Here is a 23,203-nt window from a genome sequence, read left to right as displayed (position 1 = left end):
GCTCAGGTGGCAGCGTGGGCACCCACCCGTGTCTTCCTCACATCTGCCTCTCCGGAGTTCGTACACGTCTGTTCTCTATGGCAGCAGCCTGAGACCGGTCCTGCTACTCCCCACAGGGCACGTGCCTCCTGTCCATTTTCGACTCCTGGCCCTCAGCCCAGTGGGTCAGCAGCGTCACAGAATCCCTTCAGAGCCCGCTTTCTTGGCTGCCTTTAGAAGAGGCACGCCAACGGGCAAGATCCGCCAGTGCCCGTACGGGCGCATCCCCTGCGTCGGCTCCCTCCTTGTGGAATGGCCTGCCCAAGACGACCGGGGAGGCTCCCGTGCTCCTGTCATCCCGCCAACAACGTAAAACCGAATAGCGCAGGAGGGCGCTTTTATGAAAGGGAGCAAGGCCGTAGTATAATGGGACGGTTCAGGAGGGCGCTTTATTGAAGGAACGGGACTGCACTCTATGCCTCTGTTTATCGGATGGTATTACCTCGCTCTTACTCCTCTGTTGCCTCTTCCTTTTTTATATATATCATGCCTGATCCTTTCTGTGAATTGTTCTAATTGCTATAAACCTAAGTGCATTTTTGTTGGATGTCTGGTGCTATTTGACTGCATTATTCCACTCTGTGTCATCCACCTTGAGCCTCAGCAAGACAGGCGGGCTATAAAGTAAAGCGTTCAGTCAAGACATGCTGCAAGCGAACATGTGCAGAGGACCAGGGTGCCATGCCTCTGGCTGCTCTGGGAGAAGCTGCAGGATGGGGGGCTCAGCAGCACTCAGTGGCATGGAGGGTGCTTTTTAACACAGGGAGTCAAACGCTCCCCCCCCTACCAGCCCCACACGCCACTTAGTGTCTCCCCCTGCCTCCCTCCACAAGCATTTACAGTGGGGACCAGCTCCCCTCCCCACCAGCAAATGTGTAACTCGGGCACTGCCTCCTCCTGTCATACAATTGATGTCACACCCCTTCCTGTCATGTGCTTAGAGCTCGGTGGGCCCTGTGCCGCTGCCTGGTGATAAAGGTAAAGCCCCTTTTCAAGTGAGGCTGTCTGCAGCTCTGCAGCTGGGCATCACCAGCAGGCATCTGAAAAACCAAAGAGTGCCCTCCAGCTTACACAGGCCCGACGGGCACAGATTGGCCCAGAGTCTGGGGGAAGTTCCTAATGTGTAAAAGCAGCCAATGCACAGCTGGGCACTAACCCCCCCCCCACCCGCACAACCTGAAAACAGCATTTCAATCCTTGCACGTTCTCAAAAGCTGGAAAAGACCTGGCTCCCAGGATCTGTCAATTTTCAGGTTTACTACCCAAATCTAGAAGTGTACGGCTACACTCTAAAAGAAAACCTCCTCTCCAAACCATCCCTCAATGTACACACAAAGCCTTGCCCCCACCCCACATGTGGACAAACAGTTGTGTACATTTGTGACCTGTTACCAGGATGCAAACCAGTTTTCTTAAAAGTACCTATAATCCCGGACCCCCTTGGTCAGTCCTGCGCTGTGCTCGCTGTGGACTGACGAACAGGAAACGGATCCCTCCAGGCCCCTAAAGCAAGCGGAGACGGCCAGATGAAAAAGACGTTCTGAGAGGGCAGAAGTGGCAGCTTTCCTTCTGCAATGCATCTCTTAGGGGGGGGGCCAAGGAAGGGACAGAAAACCGCAGCGCCTCTTACTTTATGGAGCTGAAGGTTTGGACCCCCTCGTTCCAGAAATACTTCACACTGTGGTGGGTAAAATGCCGGATCTGGAAAGCAGAGAAACGCAACTGACGCTCTCAGAGACTTCTCAGAAGAGAGAACTGAACGGCAAAAGGGCTGGAAACTCAGAGCAGAAGATGGAAAGGGTGCTGCATTCCAGCAAGAGAGGCCGAGCGCACCTGGGGGGCTACAAGCTGCCTCTGTTGCCAGCAAAAACTGGCATTGGTGCAATTCGCCTCAGTGCGACTCAGCTGTCTTGGAGTAACACCTCACCTGGAAAGGTCTAGCTAAAGGGGGGAGGGGCATCGAATGCTCATGGCACAGGAACCCAGCTCTCTTCCCCAAACACACACACACACACCAGCCCTGGAAAGCAAGCATCTGAGGCTAGCACCCACACCCACACCCACGCCCCCCACACCCCCACACACTGCACTTCTGTGACAGAAGCAAAGAGGACAGTTCCGCAAAGAGGGGGGTACCTCCTGCAACTGGCCCTGGGAGAATCTGTTCTGATCATTGTCTTCCAAGGCATCTATACATAAATGGTCGCTGACGCCATTGGTCACCTTCTCTCTCAAGAACGCTGGAGTCTGCAGTGGATCGGATCCCAAAGAAAGCACAATGCGAACCTTTGCACAAAACCAGCTGTGGAATTCATCCTTTTAAAGCAAAAAGAGAGAAAAGGCTTTTCAAACAATTAGCTGCAAGAGCGCCACAGCTCCTGATGAACTAACGACTGGCCAGTGTTGCCTTTATTTCATCTTCTGGAACTGGAGATCTCCCCCGAAAAGTCCACTGATATCTGGGAGGAGGGGAGGATTGTCCTCTGGATGGCCAGACTTCCCCCCCCCCCCAAAAGATCCACAAGTCGCTTGTGCTCAAGAGTCTTCCATTCTTCGGATTATGCACCACAGGAAAGGGTGGGAGAAGGAAGCTCTGGAACAAGGGCAAGGGGGGCAGCCCTGCCCCAGCCCCACCTCAACACAGACAAGCCAGGCCTTGCAGAGGCCAAGGGGCATCAGGCTGGGGAGCCACTGGGCGAGCAGCATGGAAAAGAAGCCCTGGCAAGGGCCAGTTCCCACGTGGAGACCAGAAAGCTGCCTGGCTCTCTGGCCCACTAGCTCCCCTCTCTACTCTCTAAAATCCCTCTTTCTGAATAGCTGGCATCGTCACCACCCCCCACCTCCCTCTTCCACAATACTAGAACTTGAGGGCGCCCAGTGAAGGTGATGAGGAGGCTCAGGACCAACCCAAGGAAATGCTCGACACGGAGCACGAGTTAAGAGGCGGAACCCACTGCCAGAGGAGGCAGAGGTTGCCGCAGGCCCAGGCAGCTCCATCACGGGATCAGACAGAGCCACAGAGGGGAGGCCCATCCGTGGTGACCAGCCATGGAGACTGAGGGCACCCTCCACACGCAGAGGCAGCCCACCCCTGAATCTCACAGGCCCAGGAGGCAAAACCAACGGGAGGTTTTGCCAGCACTCTGTGTGAGACACGGCCGCTGGGCTGGATCCAGCAGAGCTCTTCCTCTTATCAGGGGAAATCCCTGCCCAAGAGGTCTCGTCTCAGGCCCCTTCCTGGCATGACCTTCCACTCTGCTTGGGCCTTTCCCAGGAACGAGCACCTTCTGCGGAGAACTAGAGGGTGGGTGGGCCTGACTGCTGCCCCCCCCGCCCACCACCCCTTGGGGTCTCTCTCTGGGCACATTTCTTCCACTCTGGTTGGGATTTCTGCTTGTTCTCAAATCTTTGCAGGTTTGCATTTATAGACCCTGTCGCTCTGTTTATTGAAATGCCTCGGCGATTGACTGTATTGACTGACACTGTGTTACTCTGCCTTGTTTAAATAAAATAAAAATACACGATAAACCAAAAATGGTTGAAGAACAGATAAAAATCTATTGCAAGAACATATATAACACCAATAAAGTAATTATGCTTTGATAAATACACAAGTTATATGTAAGTTTAAAAGCATACAAAAATAAAATATTATACAGACCAAACTAAAAAATCATGTGCCAAATGCATTTCAATGGAAGTCCGGCAGCACCTTAAAGACCAACAAGACGGGGCTTTTGAGAGACAAAGAGCCCTTTGTCAGACGCGAGCAGGAATGGAGATCCCTGAGCCTCCAGCGTGGGAGGGGCACTGCAAGGCCACCTGTCAGAATGCGAAGGTGCAAGGGTACACTGCAGCTTTAGCATCTGTAGCGAGATAAGAATCCCGGGTCTCTATTCCACTCCAGGGCTTCCATTGTTCTGAACTTGCAAATGAAGACGGGCGCAGCAATCTCACATTGTAATCTGCCCTTGAAGCGTCTTTGTTTCAGGACAGCCACTTTTAGGTCAGCAATGGAAAGTCCTGGAGGGTTAAAATGGTCTCCCACTGGTTTTTGAGTGTTGTCATTTCTAATGCCAGACTTGTGCCCATTTATTCTTTCCTATAGGGACTGACCTCTACCACCTCCTTCTGGAATTGGTCAGCCAAGGAACAGCAGAGACGGGGCTTTTTTAGTGGTGGCCCCTCTCCTTTAGAACACCCTTCCCCTTGAAGCTCACTGTCTGTTTTCCATTTTACCTAGGCTATTTTAACTCCCGGGGGGATTGGGGGTGTTCCATAATTTTCAGTTTTTAATATTCTGCTTCTAGCCTGAGGGCTCTTTAGTGGGAATCACTTTAGGCTGCTGAATTGATGGTTTTAATACTGACCACTCTTATGCTGTCTGTATGATTTATTGCACTATTGTCACTTTGTGAGCTACCTCCAGCAGGTCTCAGCCTATTGCTTTTCATTAAACAAATCACCAAGCCCACATTGCTTGACTTCCAAACTGCAGAGCTCCAGAGGCTGAGACAGCACGGGAGCATTATCTACTTACTAACATTTTTAGAAAAATACGTACGCCACCTCCCCAGACCTGCTCCAGGCAACTCACAACAACAAAACCAAACCATGCAGACAATAAAAACAATCATGACAACAGAAACAGATCAATAAAACAATCCAGTGAGTAATAAACACCATGCCAATAAAAGCCAGCCAGGGCATAAAACCATGAAAAACAGAGCAGCCCAAATTGGTACTGAGCAAAGTCCTCAGGCTAGCAGCAGGCCATGAAGCAGGGAACAAAAACCCTCCAGCCAGCCGGCTTCCTGGAGAGAAGGGCTCGGTGGCCTCCCTGGCCATCTGTGGAGCAGCAGTCCGGAGGAGGCTCTGGGCCTGGCAGGGGGGGCTTACCGTGGTCCTCAGCAGCACCACTTCGCAGCCTCTGAGCGGAGCCCTCCGGCACATTGCTTTCACCCGCCACTCGGGCATCCAGTAGAGGAGGAGGAGGAGGAAGCCCCCAGTGCAAAGCACCCCCCCAGCAACTAACGCCAGCTTCCACTTGCAAAGATTGTAACCGTAGATCTCCTGCAAGAAACAGGGAAACCCATCAGAGACACTGGCGTGCCGACAAGCTTTGGCGGGAGAGCTCAGGAGTGGGAGAAACCCCTTCCCGCACTTCCAAGGCCCAGGCGCCTGTTCTGCCCCACCCTCTCAGCAGCAAATTGAAAGAGGCATCCCTGAAGATGGCTTCCTTGAAACCCAGGGCTGCTTTAGATGGACACACTGACCCTCCAAGGCAGCCTCTCCGGAGAGACACTGCAGGGACAGCTGCTCGGGCCGGGTCGCCTCCAGCCCTGTATTACGCCCTGAGCAGAAACACCTTCTTCTGCCACCAAGAGGCAGAGCAAAGAGAAAGGCAGAAAAACCTTTGCGACCTGGCAGGAGCAAGGAAGCCCAGGGCTCGGGAAGGACTGCTTCCTCTCTTCCAGAAACCATGTGCAGACCAGAGCTCTCTCTGGGGGAGTTACTTGCCACGCTCTCTCTCAAACAGCCCACCAGGCACATTGCAGGGCAATGTGTCTTTCTTTAAAATATTTATTAGCTGCCCTTCCACCACCAAAAGGAGCTCAAGGCAGCTTACAGTATAAAATATAAACAAAACAACCGTTTTTACAATATGAATCAATGATTAAAATACAAGCAACCAAATCATCAACCAGGCAGTCCTTGAGCATTTGGAAAAGACGGCTGTAATTATTAAAAACCAGCACGGGCTTCTTAAGAACAAGTCATGTCAGACCAACCTTATCTCTTTTTTTGAGAGGGTCAGGCAGATACTGTGGACATAGTTTATCTCGATTTCAGTAAGGCTTTTGATAAAGTTCCACGTGATATTCTTGTTGACAAATTGGTAAATGTGGTTTGAATTCTACTACTGTTAGGTGGGTCCGTAACTGGTTGACAGATCTCACCCAAACAGTACTTGTCAATGGGTCCTCATACTCTGGGGGAAGAGGGACAAGTGGAGCGCCTGAGGGCTCTGCCCTGGGCCCTGTCTTGTTCAGCATCTTTATGAATGACTTGGACAGAGGAATGGAGGGGATGCTCATTAAATCGGAAGATGATACTAATTTGGGGCCGGGGGGGGGAGGTTGCAAATACAGTAGAAGACAGGTGCAAGTTTCAAGGTGATCTTGACAGGCTGGGAAACTGGGCTAAAACAACTAACGGAATGAATTTCAACAGGGAGAAACATGAAGTTCTGCATTTAGGTAGGATAAACCAAAGGCATAATTATAGGATGGGGGAGACTGGTCTTGGCAGTAATATGTGCAAAAAGGATCTAGGGGTCTTAGTAGACCATACACTGAACATGAGTCAGCAGTGTGATACAGTAGCTAAAAAGGCAAATGCGGTTTGGGGCTGTATCAGCAGAAGCACAGTGTCCAGATCACGAGAAGTGATGGTTTTGCTCTACTCTGCTCTGGTTAGACTTCACCTAGAGTGTTGTGTTCAGTTTTGGGCACCACAATTTCAGAAGGATATAGACAAGCTGGAAGGTGTCCAGAGGAGGGCAAGGAAGATGGTGAGGGGTCTGGTGACCAGGTCCTATGAGGAAAGGTTGAAGGAGTTTGGAATGTTTAGCCTGGAGAGGAGACGACTGAGAGGTGATACGATAACCATTTTTCACAAACAGGAGGTGGAGCAAAGTTGTTTTCTGTTGCCCCAAAGGGTAGGCACCAGAAACAATGGGTTAAAATTAAACCAAAAGAGTTTTCGGCTATGCATTAGGAAGAACTTCCTAATGTTTAGAGCAGTCTCTCAGTGGAACAGGCTTCCTTGGGAGGTGGTGGGCTCTCCTTCCTTGAAGGTATTTTAGAAGAGGCCAAATGGCCACATTACAGCTATAAGAGCCAGTTTGGTGTAGTGGTTAAGAGTGCGGAACTCTAATCAGAAAAAAACAGGTTTGATTCCCCACTCCTCTGCTTGAAGCCAGCTGGGTGACCTTGGGTCAGTCACAGCTCTCTCAGAGCTCTCTCAGCCCCACCGATCTCACAGGGTGTTTTGTTGTAGGGATAATAATGGCATACTTTGTAAACCGCTCTGAATGGGCATTAAGTTGTCCTGAAGGGCGGCATATAAATCAAATGTTGTTGCTGTAATTATTATATTACTATGATGATTCTCTGACTTTATTTATTTATTTATTCAATTTATATACTGCCCATCTCCAGGGGCTCTGGGCACTGAATGCCATTAATATGAATGTCCGCAGAGTGCAAGAAGGGATGAGCTGGTACCAGGCTCATGTGCCCCCTCCTTATATGCCCATTTCCTCCAGACTGGCCATCCTCTTGGCACGGAGCAGAGGTCACTCTGGGGTGGGTGGGGGAGGAGATAGTTGTGAATTTCCTGCGCAGTGCGAGGGGCTGGACTAGATGACCACTGGTCCCCTTCCAGCTCTACGGTTCTAACCAAAACAGTGAAAAAGGGAGGCTAAAAACGTCCTAAAAGTTCAGAGAGCTGCCTTTCATCTCCCCTGCTAGAAGTCCCAAGCAGGTTCCTCAAAGCGTAAGGCTACAGAGGCCGTTTCAGAGCTGCCTGGGCCAGCCCGGCAGCCTGCAGGGCCCTGAAGATGAGCGGCTGATGAGGACAGCAGAGGGCGGCAGCAGGCCATTCGGAATTCACCCGCATCTCGCACAGAGGCAAGAGAAGCACTGGGTCCCCCAGCAGGAGGAGCAGGAGCAGGCGAGGGCGGCTGGAAGCTCCAGACCCCGCGGTGAGCCTAGAGAAGGGGATCCGGAGGTGGGAAGGACCAGCGACACAAGCCAGGCAGGAACCCTGTGATCTAGAAGCTGGACCACAAAGGAAAGGGAACTCCCGGAGGAGCCCTGGTCTGCAGCAGGGCAAGGAACTGCAGGGCCAGGCCAAGAGGTGCCAACCCACACACCTCTCCCAGCCCCAACTCAAGCTCCAAACAGGGCTTTTGTACATGAAGACCCCCCGGGCAAGCAGCAGGGGCCAGGCTGCTCTCCCAGTAAGGAGGCTGCCTGGGGGGGCCCACGGGGCCAGACTCGCTCAGCCCTAGGAGCACAACTGTCTTTGAGCTAAAAGGTTTGGCTCATGCCAGGGCAGTCACGAGCATCTTGCAGAAGAGAACCCCACTTGCCCCTGGCTGGCTTCACAGCACGGGGCGGGGGGGGGGGGCGCCTTGGCTCCATTCCTGCAGCTTCAAGGGCCCCCAGGTGTCAAGAGGGTTTCTGCCCAGAGACCGGCCCTCGGGATGACGGAAAAGCTTCTTTCCCGCAACTGCTCACTCCAGAAAGGGAAGACTAGCACTTCTGCTCCGTTTAGAAACGCCCATTACCATCTCCTCTTCCTCGCCTTTGTTGATGACTTTTTCCTCATTCTCCATGTTCCCTGCGGCACAGAACTTCTTGGCTTCAGACACCAGAAAGCCTGGATTGGGAAAGGAAGGAGGGAGACACAGTGAGCAGCTATTTAGGCAATGTACAGGCCTTGCAAATACCCCGAGAGGCTCCGAGCACCAGCCCAAATGCGACAGGCGTCACTGGAGAGAGGCCCACCCAGGAACGGACACGTTGCCACACTCCACAAGAAGTTCATGTAATTCCCACCAAGTGACCTGCATGGATCCCGCATCTGCGCATCAAGCTTACTTCTTTCACAGGGACGACGACGACAACAACAACAACAACAACTGGGGGCCAGTTCTCGGAGAAGCAAGCGGCGTGATCGACCCATTCCCCCTACTCATCCCACCATCTGATTTTTAAAGGCTCATCTATTCTCTCCTATACTTCTTAGATGAATAGATGCCTTGATCACCGAGCTCTGCCTCACAGACCCTGCCGGGCGGCACTCTGCAGTTTTCAGAAACGGCAACTAGAACATCCAACCAAAAGCCACGGTGAGCGTTTTCCTTGCAATCCGTTCCAAGGAGGCCTGCTGAAGGGTGCAGCCTTGGCTGTGTGCCAATGGGCTTCCCCCCTTCCCCCCCCCCGTGGCCTTTCCCCAGGCCCTCCTCTCCCCCCAAGGAAGGACGGACGAGGTATCCTTGGCCCCAGCTCTTTCCTCCACCCCAAGTCCCCTGCAGGCCAGCGAAGGCACCTACGTTATAGCAGTGCAGAGCAGAGCAGGCTAGTCTCGAGCAGTACACATGTATCCGAGTGAACTTCCTGAACTCTGCATGAACTCTGCTGTGGGTTTGTTTCTCACTTATTGCATAACCAACACCGGTGAACTTTCATCTTTGACAGCTAATTAAAAATAGTGGACAGTATCTAGATTAATGCCTTCCAATCACAGAATGGACCGGTGCCGATCTACTCACTTAACTCCTCCAGTCGTATTTCACAGATGCTTAGTCTTACTTTGCAAATTGGATAAAACATCACTTTTTGGCTAATTAGAACATTATACAATAGAAAATATGAATATTTAATTAAGCATTAAACCAACCATAGTTTATCTATGCTATCACATGAAAAAGATCTCAGATTTTTGCATAAGATAATCTGCAAAAAATGCCAACTCTGATAATATGTCAGATTTCTGACTGGAAGAAATCTCATGAGGACCTAGGTGAGAATTTTACCGTTGCTATGGGAATCTTAATGCATTTCCTAGAAACTTTGATTGTTTTAAACTTAGAGTTAAATAGGAAATATTAGCAAACCTAATTCTTATTGCTTTTTTGTGTTCTGTTTTTGTAGGATTTATATTCATGACTATATATATTTTGATATCTTGCTTCATTAAAAACTAGAGTGTAATTTCAATAAAAGGAAATAAACTCTAGAAAGGTGTCTGTGTATTTCGAGGAGAAAAGGTAAAGCGAAAAGGACCCTATAAATAATGTACTGATAAGCAGAGTAGTCCTGTTTGACAGGTCTTAAATTAATTGCTGAAAGCTATCAAAGAGTAAAAGATAAATCTTTCTTTTGAGATAGTAGGAACTTTGTATTGTCAAAGGCTTTCACGGCCGGAGAACGATGGTTGTTGTGGGTCACAGTGACACTGTGAGAGATCTCTGTCTTTTGGTGCTACACCTCGGAAGATGCCAGCCACAGCTGCTGGCGAAACGTCAGGAACTACAATGCCAAGACCACGGCAATACAGCCCGGAAAACCAACAACAACCAGTAGGAACTTTGTTAAGGCGCGGATAACAGTCCATTACAGGTCCCTGCCACAGGACACCAAACGTGGCTGGATGGAAATCCGAAATGCAGCGTGCCCTCCCTGACCATGACTGCACACCGTGGCTTCTAGCCTTCAAGTCAAGAACGCAGCCCCTCCTTGCCAACGCTCAAGGGCTTGGATGTGTGTTAGGCCAGGGTGCCAGGGGCTGTTTCCACATGCTGGTCTTGCTCCACTTGGCAGCCTGGTTTTCGGAAGCATCCAAGAGCCTTAGGATACGGCATGGATAGGACGGTGCATATTTTCGCAGTTCTACCAACATCAACACCCCTTTTCTCACCTTGGCCCCCCAAAGTCACCCCCCAACTGGAGGGATTAGGGGGGCCTTTAAAACAAACATTAACTGACAGATTGCAATAATGTAATAACATAATAAATCCAGCCAACCTCTGTACACACACACACAAAAAGAACGGACACAAACGGACACATTAAAAATGCCAACTTCCAAAAACCAGTGGGAGAACACTTCAATCAAACAGGACATTCCATCAAAGACTTAAAGGTCGCTGTAGTTCAACAGAAACCTTTCAAAAACAAAATCCAACCAGAGGCTGCTGAATTGGAATTCATATGCAAATTTGACTCTGTCAAGCTGGGACTGAATAGGGACTATGAATGGTTATCTCATTATCAGACGCAAACTGATTTGCATCTACTCCCCCCTCCCCTCAACATCTGTATATATATATGGCCAGTTTCTCCATACCCTCCATGCACCTGATGAAGAGAGATGTGGTTCTCGAAAGCTTATGCTACAGTAAAGTTGGTTAGTCTTAAAGGTGCTACTGGACTCTTTACTATATAACATTATAACAAACTGTAGCAAACATATACTAAGTCTCCAGATTAAAAAGAAAAAGTCTCTAGCCATTTTTTTGTTATGGAGTTAAAAAGCAAAATGTGTAGGCTGCACATTTCCCCTTAGAACTTCCCATTAAAGAGAGCTAGAAGCTTTTGGCGGGGGGGGGGGGGGGGGAATGAAAACTGGGGATTGGTAGGTGGTTGCATTATCACGGTACAGTGATCTAGCAATTCCCATTTTTAAACCCTCTGATGGAGGGAGAGGACATGGGGGCTGTGGGGGGTTGAGGCAGGGAAGTTATGGGGGGAACTGCTGTGTGGATTACTCTGTGGGCGCTGCAAAAGCCTCTGCATTGGCCAGCAGCAGCAAGAGCGACACAGAGAACCTTCTCTGAGGGGAAGCAGCCCAGAAGTCCTCGCCATCACTCTAAGCCTGGTTAAGTTACATGCTTAGCAGAAGGACCCAAATATATCTACTCTCCCCCCCCCCGCACCCAGTTTTAGGTCTTACTACCTGGGTCTTTCTACAGCCAAAGGGCCTCCAGAGGAAGAGGAGCAGAGCCCCCCCCCCCGCCCCCCCCCCCCGCTGTTTGTGCTCCATCACGGAGCACAGCACTGATCCCAAGTCTGGCGTTACACGTGAATCCAAGAGTCACGTGGCCCTTCAGCACCACACACAGAAGATTAAACAGCCCAACTGCAACCAGCCAGGCGGGAGAATCACCCTACAAATATCCTGTCTGCTACTGCCCTAAATTTATGAAAGGCTTTCAAGAGGACGAAACAGGAGACGGCTGGGCCCACCACGCAGCCCAATGAGGCCACCCGCCTGGCAAAACCAAGGCTTTGGGCGCCTTAGGGAGGAAGTTCACAAGCAAGCGGGGGGGAAGGGGGGAGAATCCTCCAGAACCAACCCACCCCCCACAGCCCCTGGCATGTCCCCTCTGCTTGCTTCCCCACAGAGGAGCAAAAAGCCAACCCGCGGCCTGTCCCGCCTAGCCTTCCTTTTCATGTAGGGGTCGACTGGATGCCTCTCCCAAACCCACAGAGCTGGGGTGTCGACAACAGCCACTCCCACAACAACGCAAAGGAGAGTGCGCGCTCTCTGCCAGGGAGACCTTCCTCAGCCCCCTTTGCAAATTACCATGGATAGCTCCACCAATCTATCTAATTCCCTTTCACAGCCAACTAAACACCCCACAGCAGCAGGGAGCGAGGCAGAACTTCCGTCCGTCTGTCCGGGCTCCCCTGCCCATCAATTCCACCGGGTGCGCAGAGGTTCCAGCATTAGGGAAGATGAAGGGGGGGAAATCCCTCCCCCACTACCCCATACCTATTTTTTTCAAATCTCATCCCCCCCCCACCACCACCTCCACCTTTCTTCTAAACTGAAACATCCCGGCCTCTCCAGCCTGGCCTCCTAGGAAAGGGGCTCCACCCCCTCCTCCTCTTCTCCCAGCTCTGCAGTGTCCTTTTGGAGATACGGTGACTCGAACTGCACACAGTATTCCCAGTGAGGCCACTCCGCACGCATGACAGTACTGGCTGCTTTCCTTTCAGCCCCTCTCTTAGCAATCCCCAGCACGGAGTCTGACTTGTTCTATGCTGCCGCACACGGAGTCCACGTTCCCCTCGACATGCCCACACACCCCCTCCTGATCACGCAGCCCTTGTCCAGGCGCCATCAGCACATGATCACATTCGGAAGTTTTGCCCTCAGGAGCTTTGCTTTACACTATGAGCAGATCAAGATGGGTAGCTATGAGCAGAGTCACTCATGAAGCACGAAGCTCAAGTGCACAAGTGTCACTCAGCTTTCCACAGCAGACCCAGGAGCTGGAAGGAGCATCCTAGCCCCCCACCCCCACCCATCTTTGCTTGGTGCGAGGGGGGGGGCTTTTGTTTGGAACCTCCCTGGGAAGAAGAGCAGCCCTCCTCCGCGTCACACTTGCCTCACCTCCACTCCTGACGGCCCCCTGCCCTTCCGCTCCTGGGAGTGGAGGAGGACTCTTCGCAGGGCTTCCCCGGTGGGCGGAGGGCAGCTGCTGGGCCTTCCGAGGCACAGGCAAGGTTGTCTGTGTCTAAGATCCCAGCCCTCCCTCTCGTTCAACAACTGCTACGCTGACATTGTTTGGCCCCCCATGAAAAAATCCACAGAAGTAGCACATCTGTCCCTGCCTTCTCGCAATGGCAAGATTCGGGCCCAGTTAGCTCCTTAAAGACCAAGCAGATTTCCAGGGAATGAGCTTTCGAGAGTCAGAGCTCCCTTTTCCCACTCCGGGCATCTGACTCTCGAAAGCTCATTCCCTGGAAATCTGCTCGGTCTTTAAGGAGCTAACTGGGCCCGAATCTTGCTCTTCTCCTAAAGACCAACACGGCTGCCCACCTGAAACCTCCTCCCAACGGCCAGCTGCTTACCCGAAAATGACCTCAAGTATAAAACATACCATGGTACGGCAGATGCGGTGGGGAATCAGGCAAAACCCCTCCCCTCCTCTTCAGCTGGTGCTCTGAACGGGCACCGGAAGTGGCGGCTTCCCCCCCCCCCGCCCCGCTTCCCCGCTCCCCTCAGCAGCCCCCTCCCCTCTCCCCACGGACTGCGGCACCCCCAAGAGGATTTTCAGGACAAGCAGGGCGCTGCTAGGGCAGGAGGAAGAGCCGCTCCCCCTTCCTCCACAAGCGTGCCCAGGGGATCCGACCCGTCCACCAGCCCCCCTGCAGGCTTCAGCCCAGGACTGTCAGCTACTTCACGGACTGGGGCGACGTGTGTCAACCCTCCCCCCTCCCTGCAAACGCCACTCAGAACGGGCAGAGAATGAAAACCAGGCTTCCCAGGGGACTCAAGCCCCAAGGCCCCAGTCCTTAGATCCCGCCATCTTCTCTCCACATCCACCCCTTCTTCTCCACCCTGTTGCTCTCTGACTGGAGGGTCAGGCTTCCCAGCAGGACCCCGGCAGCCGTGGCTTCGGCGGGGGGCGGGGGGGGCGGGGGGGCGGGGGGGCGGGGGGGAGTCTAGTTATAGTTTTAAAAAGGGAGAAGGAAGAAAAGGACTCAGAGAAGAGAAGGACTCAAGCCAGCAGGAACACACGCCAGAAAAACGAGGCTACAATCCAGTACATACTTACTCAGGAGTAAGAGCCATTGAATATAGTGGGGCTTACTTCAAAGTAAACACGACTGGGTTCAAGCTGCATAAGAAGTCAAGGCCCAGGTCCAAAGAGGCTGAGCACTGCGGCTCTAGTCAGCTCAAGCAAGCCCCGATCCACGGGAAAGAAGAACCTGCACTACTCGCTCTGGGAGGAACCAGAACTCGCCCCTGAGGAGCATCACACACACACTCCCCCGGGGCTCTCCAGCCCCCACGACCACGAGGAATTCAACCCTGTGCACCACCCCAGAAGGACGGCAGCCAGCCAGCCAGCCAGGAGAACTCGCTCAACACAGGCGACAGGCAGGCCCCTGTGGCCCGCCACGCGATGCCAAGGGCCAGCTCTGGTCCCCTCAGGACGCTGCAGTGCATGACCGCGAGCCCACTGGAGAGGCACACCGGCGAGAAAGAGGAGAGGAATCTCCCTGCTGCACACAGACAGAGGAAGGGCACCAGGCCCAGGGGCAGGAATTAAAATCCAGCCCAAGAAGCCTTTCTTGGCTGAGAAAGAAAAAGGAAAGGGGCAGAGAGCGGCCCGGGGGAAGCGGCACCCACAGCGGGGCAGGCATTTTGATCCGAGTGCCTTCCCCGGTGCCACGGGCGGTGGGGCTGGGGGGAGTGCTATCAAGCACACATCCAGGGTACAAGTTAATGAACAACCAAAAGGTGGAGAAACATCATCTAACAGAGAAGAGCTAGCAAAGGCAGGAGAGAGTAAGAATCTCTCCTTTCACATCTCCCCAGCTTTTAAAAAATATTTTCAATGGAAATTTTTTAGGAGAAACAAAAAACATCCTATAAACTGTCTTTTAAGGCAATGTTATAAAACTGAGAGACAGTGTGGTCCAATGTTTAGAGAGTCGGACTAGGATCTGGAAGGCCCGGGTTCGAATCCCCCCTCTGCCACAGAAGCCTGCTGGGCAGCCTTGGGCCAGTCACACGCTCTCAGCCTAATCTACCTTACAGGTTGTTGTGAAGATAAAATGGAGAAGAGAATCATCCACTGGGGAGAAAGGAAGGGTATAAATGAAGTAGACAACGTTAATACACTAAAAGCTTTATGAACCTGTATCCACAGGAAATTGGGGCTGCCAGTTAACCCAATACGCTGGCTAATAAACCTTTACCCAGCAGCAAGCAGACAGCAGTGTCAAATGGGCAGCCACCAAGCCTGGGAACTGAATGGGACCTACAGCCCACTCCAACACTGCCCACTGGACACTGCTTCCCTCTTTCCACTGCTCCAATCTGGAAGCCAAGAGAGGGCAGTGCTGCCCAACAGGCAGTACATGAGTCCCTTCAGGTGGACCTTGGGCATGCTGGCAATTGAGCTGTCTGGCTAACAAAGCTTTTCCTGTGCTGTTTGAGGGTAAGCCAAGTGTAACACCCGATGGAGACTTCCCAATAGCCCAGAGGAATGCGAGCTGTAGGGCTGGGTGCCAGGATTCCACCTCACACCAGTGGCTGCTGGAAAACCAGGGTTACAGGTATTTGGGAAAGTGTTAGATGTTGCCCTGAAAAGAAGGTTTATCATTTCCATTAATTCGCAGCATTTTTTCTTTCCTACTTTCCCAAGCATAAACAGACTAAGAAAACCGTCCACAGAAATCCAAACACACACACACAACGGCTTCAAAATATCTGGACATTTTACATTTCAGTGACAGCATGAAAATGGGAATACTGTGTAATAATTAGGGTTGCTGGGCTTAATTAAAACCCTTGGATCAGTTCAAAAGTCCCCCTATGATTAACTCAGCTGGACAACACACTGTATCACATATGTATTCATAAAAACATGAAAAACAGCATACAAGAGAATCCCTCCTGCTGAACATCCTGGTATCAAAAGGGGGGGGGGGGAATATTCACTTTTCTTCAAACACTTGTTTGGGCCACATGAAGAACCATACAGATTTAACTGATCAACTGATTAATCTACTAAGATTTCTTTAATCAGATGAGAGGCCTATAAATAACGCTCTAATCCACTCCTAAAAGGATTTCCATTCTCAACGGGATGCCGGGAGTGCCACGGGCCCATTCACAGGTAGCACGTTTGTCTTTTACGTTATCTCATTGGGCGGCTGAGCAGTGGCAATAACAAGAATAGTTATGTTGTAACTGTGACCTCTACAGAAGAAAACTTGAGGCTGTGTTTTTGGAAAAAGCAACCCCTTACTTGGCGCCCCTTAAGTTCTCACTGTAAAGCTCTCTTGTTTGCACGGCCAAGGGTGCAAGGGAGTGGAGGCAGACCACCACCACCACCACCGCGCTCCGTCAAAACCTGCTCCAGCCCATTCCAGGGCACCTGTCCTTGCGCACTCTCCTCCTCTCCTCTCCTCCGTGCCTCGCAAGCATCATGTGAAGAGGAGCACGGGGCTGCTAGTTCTGAGCCATCAATACACCACCGACAAAGACCTCCTGTGCAGAGAAAGCCTCCGGCTAGCAGCGAAAGAGTACCTTACCAGCAGGTTCTCCGCAGGCGTCCTCAGCCGCTGCTTTAATCTCTGGGACTTGCACGAAGCAGCTCCTCTTAAGCAGCAGCTGCCTATCTGCAAGGGAAGCGCCGCCAACAAAGTATTTTGTCTAAGCCCTAAAAAAAAAGGAGACTCCAAAGGCAACTTTCACTGCCTTATCAAAAGAGTATTTGGCATGCCGCGTATAGCATATTTGGGGGGGGGGGGGGGGAAACAATGGCAAGCTTGAAGGGGGGTGGGAGGGAGGATGTGGCTGCAGCTCCCTCTATTCAGAGCGGACAAACAGCCCCAGCGCCCCCCACCCCACCCCCGGGGGGGCCTGCAGAAGCCCGATGTTATCTCCACAGCCCAAAGCGTGGCTGGCCAAACCCTTCCTCACCAGCACAAAGGGCAGCATTGTGCTCCAAGACAGCAGGGCACAAACACGGGGAAACTGGGGGAGTCCTGTCCACGGCCTGGAAAAGCGTGGGGCACCAGTGGCAAGCAAGCACCAGGCAGCCCTTCCGCTGCACTGGAGGGAGATGCCAAGCCCAAAGGGGAGGCAGGAGGGGGAGGGGGGAGACGCCGGCCTTTGCTCTCCCTTTCTAGGCGACTTCTCCTTTCAACCAAACCCAGACTCAACAGGTGGGGGGGGCAGCATCATTTTTAAAGAACAGCCCCTCACCACAGAGTCCCTGGACTTGGGGTCAGAGGGAACCCAGCAGCACTCCAGAGGAACAGACGCGGCGCATGGAGGAGCATGAGGGGTGTGTGTGTGTGTGTGTGTGTGCTGCTTAAGCGAGCTGTGATACAGATGGCCATGGCTCAAGTAACAGTTCTTGACTGTGGTATCAAATGAAAGTGCAGGCAGATGTTCAACAAGGGCAGTTTCCCAAGTCAGTTCACATGCAGCTGTGCAGCCTTGGCCCCAGAAGATCTTCCACATTATATTCTGTTTTGCCTTGGTACTTAGGGCCCAGAAATGAATTTCTTGCTGCTGTTTTAAAAGGCGTAACTTCTTTTCCTGTGGTGGAGAAACTGACTTTCCTTCTTTCTGATTCAGACTGCATGCTTCTCATAGAGTGCCACAGGTTGCCAAGAAATCACAGGCTAGAGCTGTATTAAAAGGCTGAAATACTTCACTTGTACATAGTTATGGTACCTATATGTTTTTATCATTGTTTTTATTGTAGCTTGTTTATGTTCTCTTTTATGTGTCCTAGTTGCAATGGCTTTCAGCCCCATGCAATAAACACTGCCTATTGCTCTGTCCATTCTGGAAGCACCAACATCTGCTTGGGCCAAGGCCTTCAGCCTGTGACCTCCAGCTACCAGAGATCCATCTAACACAATCCTATCTACAGCTGTGTCATAGGCAGAAAGCAACCATTTTATTTGCCTCCATATGCCCAGCAGGGCTCTAAACAGCTTATAACATTGCTCTCCCCTCTTCCATTCTATCCTCCCATCAACCACCCTTTGCTGTGGGTTAGGCTGACCAGCCCAGGGTCAACCTAGTGAGCTTCCAGGGCAGAGTGGGAATTTGAACTTCCGGTTTCTCAGGATTAACGGTGCGTGCAAAGAGCAAGGTTCAAGCAGTACGACTAACTGTAGGTAAAGTAAAGCATGCAGTCAACTCGCCGCGCTGGCTTGCCATTGCCTTCCTCTGTATAGCAGCTCCAATCTTCCTCGGTGGCCTCCCTTCCAAGTACTGGCCCTGCTTAGCTTCCAAGCTCTGACGAGATCAGGCCAGCCTGGGTTATTAGGGCTGCTAGATGTCATGTCACATCACACATATGCAACGAATCAGGAAATTAAGCATCTAAAACACTGTCCAGAAAACAGTGGCCTCTATCAGGCTGGAAGTCTGCAGTCCTAAAGGCAATCAGTGGATCCAGAGCAGAAAAAAATCAATCAAGGAAGCGAGCCAAGCCAGAGACTCAAATCACCATATGCATTACAGTGTCACATACATGCACTCTCGACAAGAGAAGGGTGGAACTCTGCTCTTTATTGCATCTGCTACTGTTCCGGGGAGAGGCACTTCACGCTTACTTCCTTCTGAGCTGCTGCAGCCGGACTTTGGACCCCAAAGCCTCTCTTCCATACAGTAAAAGGCAGTCCTGGGTCCTCCTGAACGGAATACAGCAGAATAACGGCCCTTGACTAGACAACGCTTCTCTCGCTGCAAGCCACGTGGAACACACAGAACCGATTCTCAAAGAACACTCATCACCAGGTAGCTTTTGGGCTACATGCCAGGTGTTGGTGTTGACCCTGGAGACCCAGACAGGCCAGGTCCAGGAGAACCAAAGACGCATTTTCACCCCTCGACCTGCGCTCAGGAGATGAGACAGAGGCTTGAGTTCTGCCCCTTTCAGAACCAAGGCCTACCTAAACAGGCTTTTCCAAGGGCGCTGAGGCAATCCCGCTCCCCTTCAAAAGGGAGGTGACCCCATTCATGCCACTACCACCTTTCAATGACCTGTCTGAGCATTCTTCTGCCTTCGTGCTCAGTGCCACCAGGGCTCGACAAATTCCAGGCCCCAGGCTGCCTAGAAATGTCACTGCAGGGCCTAGCAATGATTTTACTTGGTGTCTCTCAGCAGAAGTACAAACTTATCTTTTCACATCAGAACATGTTTTGCTGTACGACATACAACTAACACATAGGCATGAAGGCCTTGTCATTCCTTGTTTATTTGTGGACTTTGCACCATGCAGCAGTAGTGGTGAATTCATTTCTTGACCCTCTGTGCATGAAACGTAAATCCTGAAGTTGCAGCCACAAAACCAGTCCCCGCAGAGCCTCACGGCAGCACTTCTTACCCAGGACTCTCACAACCAGAGAAGCCAGGCGGCAGGCCCTGCTGGCATGCACTTTGCAACCCCGTAGCGAGTCACTGTGCCTGAATACACTGACTGCTGCTCTGCCAGCAGATGCTGCTGCCCTTGTGAAGACAAGCCCCTTTTAGGAATCCTTCTCTGGCTCGAACGGCCCAGTTGCAGAACGGCGAACAAAGCTTCCCGCTCTACTCCCACTAACCACCCCATTACAATAGGCGTGACATCATAGCTTAATGAATACCTGGAAATTTTACTAGTCTACCCACGAATTTTTAACAAAGCTCTTTGCTCAATGCCCATTTTATCGCTTCCCATCTTGGGCTTTCTGGTATAATGCAGGCTTTTGTTCCAGAATTTAAGCTTCAGGCAGACCATTGTATCTCCCCAGCACTAAACCAAAATGGTATTTACATTTGGAAAAAGGGCATTCCTGATAGAACGCTATGTTTTCGCAGACTGCGAGACATACAGCCACGTTCCATTCAGCATGATAGACTTGGGAGCCAGAAACTACCGCCCCGATTGACAGGCCTGCTGACCCCAGAGGATCACAGATTATCCAATAGACTCCAAAAGGCTTGTTTTCACACAGAGAATTAAGTTGTGTCCAGGTAAGCTGGAGCTGGTCGTGGGGAGAGATTGACTGCTCAGTCCAAGTGGACACCAAAAAAATGGTGAGCACCCCACCCACCCAGGGCTCCTCACCATTGCAGGTGGTTGCCCAAGTTGGTGTGATACTCCAGCAGTTTAGGAATCAACAATATGTGGCACACACAACAGCTGTCAGGCAGGGTCAGGCTGAAGGTCCACCTCCTACAAGCTCCAACTCCGAGAGCAGAAATCCCCCCACAGGCTCCCGGGAAAGTCTTTTAAGGCTGCATCCTGCTTGTTCCCTGTGCCTGGCAGAGAGAGAGACGCTCCAGTCCTCATGGATGGGCTTCTCTGCTGACTCAGCTCCGATCCTGTGAAGCCACCGGGGAGCTCGCTCCGCTCTTCCCTTCCAGCTGGCACTAGACTACTCGCAGCAAGCAAGAGGATTAAGTATCTGGAGTACCTTTCCTACAAGGAAAAGCCAAACAGTCCAGGACTTTTCAGTTTAGAAAAGAGATGACTAAAGGGGGACATGATAGAGGTTTATAAAATTATGCAAGCGGTAGAGAGGGTGAACAGGGGGAACTTTTTCTCCCACTCCCAAAACAGCAGAACTTGAGAGCATCCAATGAAGCCGGTGTGCAGGAGATTCAGCAGACAAAAAGACACTTTATATGAGTGATTAAGACATGAAATTCACTGCCAGAGGAGACAGTGATGGCTACAGGCATAGATAGCTTTAAGGGGGGACTGGGCAGATCCACAGAGGTGAGGTGTCTCAGGAGCTACTAGCCATGGTGACTAAAGGGAACCTCCGCATTCAGAGGCAGTCAACCTCTGAATGCCCTCCCCTGGATGGCCCAGGCTAGCCCAATCTTGGCACATCTAGGGCCACTAAGAGAGGCCGGCAATGGCCAACCTGTGAATATCTTCAGCCTTGAAAGCCCAACAGGGGTCATCATAAGTCAGCTGCAGCTTCACGGCACTTTGCAGTTTTCACCACCAAGCTGGTATCTAGCAGTGGCAGGAGGCAATAAGGTGGGAAAGCCTGGGCCTCTAAACCCTGTTATCAGCCCTCCAGAGTAACTTGGCTGGGTGTTGTGTGAAGCAGGATGCTGGACTAGGTGGCCCCTCACCGGTGAGACCCAGCAGGCCTCTTGTTCTGTTCTTAGCATCACTCCTGGGCAGGCCCAGCAACATGCCCAGGGCTCACGCCTAGCTAGCTCAGATCAGCTCCAGACTCCCTTACTCACTTGGCCTTCCCTTCAAATCCAGCCGTCGCTCTCCAACGGAAGGAAGCTCGTTGCTACGGTACCAACAGGCATGCCCCCCCCCCACACAAACACACCGGGGGTACTGCAGGACCTTCGCCGAAGGAGTGAAGGTCTGGAGTGAGGAAAACCTCTGGGGAGCCTGGCAGGGCAACACACACCCACTTACGTCTCCTGGACGAGCGCCCCGCACGTGCTTCCAACCAGCACGTTCACTGGGGCCAAATCACAAGGAAGACGGAGGTCCCAGGGCACGGGGGTTTCGCGGGGGTTCGGCGGGCCTCGCAGGCTGGGCCAGGCGCCCGCGGGTTATCCTAGATCCACGCTGCCGCTAGCAAAGCCAGCCAAGGAAGCGGCCCGAACCGCCTTCCTTCAGCTCAGCCTGCTCCAAGAGCCGGTCTGGCCGCCGGGATCCACGCCAGGGCCCCACCCGGGCGAGGCTGCCGCGAGCGGCGAGCCCTTCGCAGGCCACCGCGCAAAGTCGGCCCGGAGGCGCCAGGCAGCGGCGCCGGAGCCCCTCGGCGGCAGGGCGCGGCAGGGCTCCCTCCCGCCCGCCTCCCCTCGGCTGCCGGCTCGGGGCCCGGACCGGACCGGGCCGCCCCTCCCCTGCCCTGCGGGGCCTGAAGCCTCCGCGGCGGAGCCCTGCCCTGCGCCTCAGCCCGCCCTGCCTGCCGCGGAGGCCGCGGGGCCCCGGCGAGGCGGCTCTGGGCACGAGGGGCCGCCGCTCTCCCGGGAAAGGCCGTCCCGGCAGGGGAGCAGCCCCGCCCCGCCGCCACTGCTCCTCACCCGGCCTCCTCTTCCTCCTCCTCCTCCTCCGGCCTCGCTCCTTCCGCGCCGGTCGCAGCGGGAAGTGACGTCAGGCGGGGCGCGCCGGAAGGGGCGGGCGCTCCAGGGGCCCGAGAGAGGCGCCTGAGCGAGGCCCGCGGCCCGCCCGGACGGGGCCCTCTCGGCGGCCGAAGCGTCCCGCGGCTGCTGTGGGGCTCCAGCGGCGGACTCGGCCGGCCTCCCGCCCCCCCCCCTTCCGCGGGCCCCGCCGCCGGCCTGGCCTGGCCTGGCCTGGCCTGGCCTGGCCTGTCCCTCCGTGCGGGAGAGGCGGCGGCGGCGAGTGGCGCAGAACGGCAGGCGGACGGGCGCCCTTCCCCGCCGCGCCCTTTGGCCCTCCGCGCTGCCCCCGCGGCCCGTCGCCCACGAAGATGCTTCGGGGGTTTTGTGCTCGGGGCGGGGGGGGGGAAGCAGCGGCGCCCCCCTCCGCAGAGCCCGGCTGCGGGCCGCTGGCAAAGGAGCAGAGGGGGACGCGCTCTTCCCAAGGCCGGGGTGCGGAACCGGGCGGCCAAGCCGGGAAAGGGATGCGGATGAGCCCGGCCTCAGGGCGAAAGCGGGCGGTCACAGACTGCTTCGAAAGACGGAACCCCCGAGTGGGAACCCCGGGAAGAAGAAGAAGAAGAAGAACCCCCCCTTTGGGGCCCCCAGACTCTCGTGGGCTTCCCAGGGCAACGCCGTCCAAATCCCTCGCATCCGAAAGGGCCGCGCAGGGGAGGCCGCCGCCGCCTTCCCCTCCTTGAGGAGAGGCACCGAGGGGCCTCGCTTGGGGGGCCCTTGGGCTGCTCCTTAGCCCCATCCAACAGGTTTGCGGGAAGAGGGAAGCCCCTGACTGAGGGTTCCCCGCGACGCCCGTTGCGATTCAGCTGGAAGGAAAAGTAGCCCAGGCAGTGGTCGCCCGCCTGGACTCGACCCGGTTCTTCCCTGGCCGGAAGGGAATGCCCGCCGGCCCCTTTCCGTGCCTGGCTCCCCGCTTTGGGCCCGGCCCCTCTGGCCGCTGGCTTGCAGGGCGAG

The 23,203-nt window shown here is 53.4% G+C and overlaps 1 protein-coding gene across 2 annotated transcripts in view; it reads right to left on the bottom strand.

The window, feature by feature from the left end:
• Positions 1 to 22,205, bottom strand: part of ATP13A3 (ATPase 13A3) — a 54,205-nt gene extending 32,000 nt beyond the window's left edge. The window contains exons 1-6 of one of the 2 annotated variants that reach the window (XM_054982182.1): positions 22,157 to 22,205; positions 8,396 to 8,487; positions 4,939 to 5,112; positions 2,176 to 2,355; positions 1,670 to 1,740; positions 1,462 to 1,542 (exon numbers count right to left, since the gene is read on the bottom strand). In XM_054982182.1, the coding sequence (XP_054838157.1) occupies positions 1,462 to 1,542; positions 1,670 to 1,740; positions 2,176 to 2,355; positions 4,939 to 5,112; positions 8,396 to 8,443 (554 nt within the window). In that variant the 5' untranslated portion in view covers positions 8,444 to 8,487; positions 22,157 to 22,205. Of the gene's footprint in view, positions 1 to 1,461; positions 1,543 to 1,669; positions 1,741 to 2,175; positions 2,356 to 4,938; positions 5,113 to 8,395; positions 8,488 to 21,539; positions 21,694 to 22,156 lie in introns of those variants that run through there. The other variant, XM_054982181.1, reaches the window with a different exon arrangement.
• Positions 22,206 to 23,203: the final 998 nt, after the last annotated feature.

This window comes from Eublepharis macularius, chromosome 6 (genome assembly GCF_028583425.1).
Source record: "Eublepharis macularius isolate TG4126 chromosome 6, MPM_Emac_v1.0, whole genome shotgun sequence".
NCBI classification, from domain to species: domain Eukaryota; kingdom Metazoa; phylum Chordata; class Lepidosauria; order Squamata; family Eublepharidae; genus Eublepharis; species Eublepharis macularius.
This window is presented reverse-complemented; position numbering and strand designations above follow the sequence as displayed.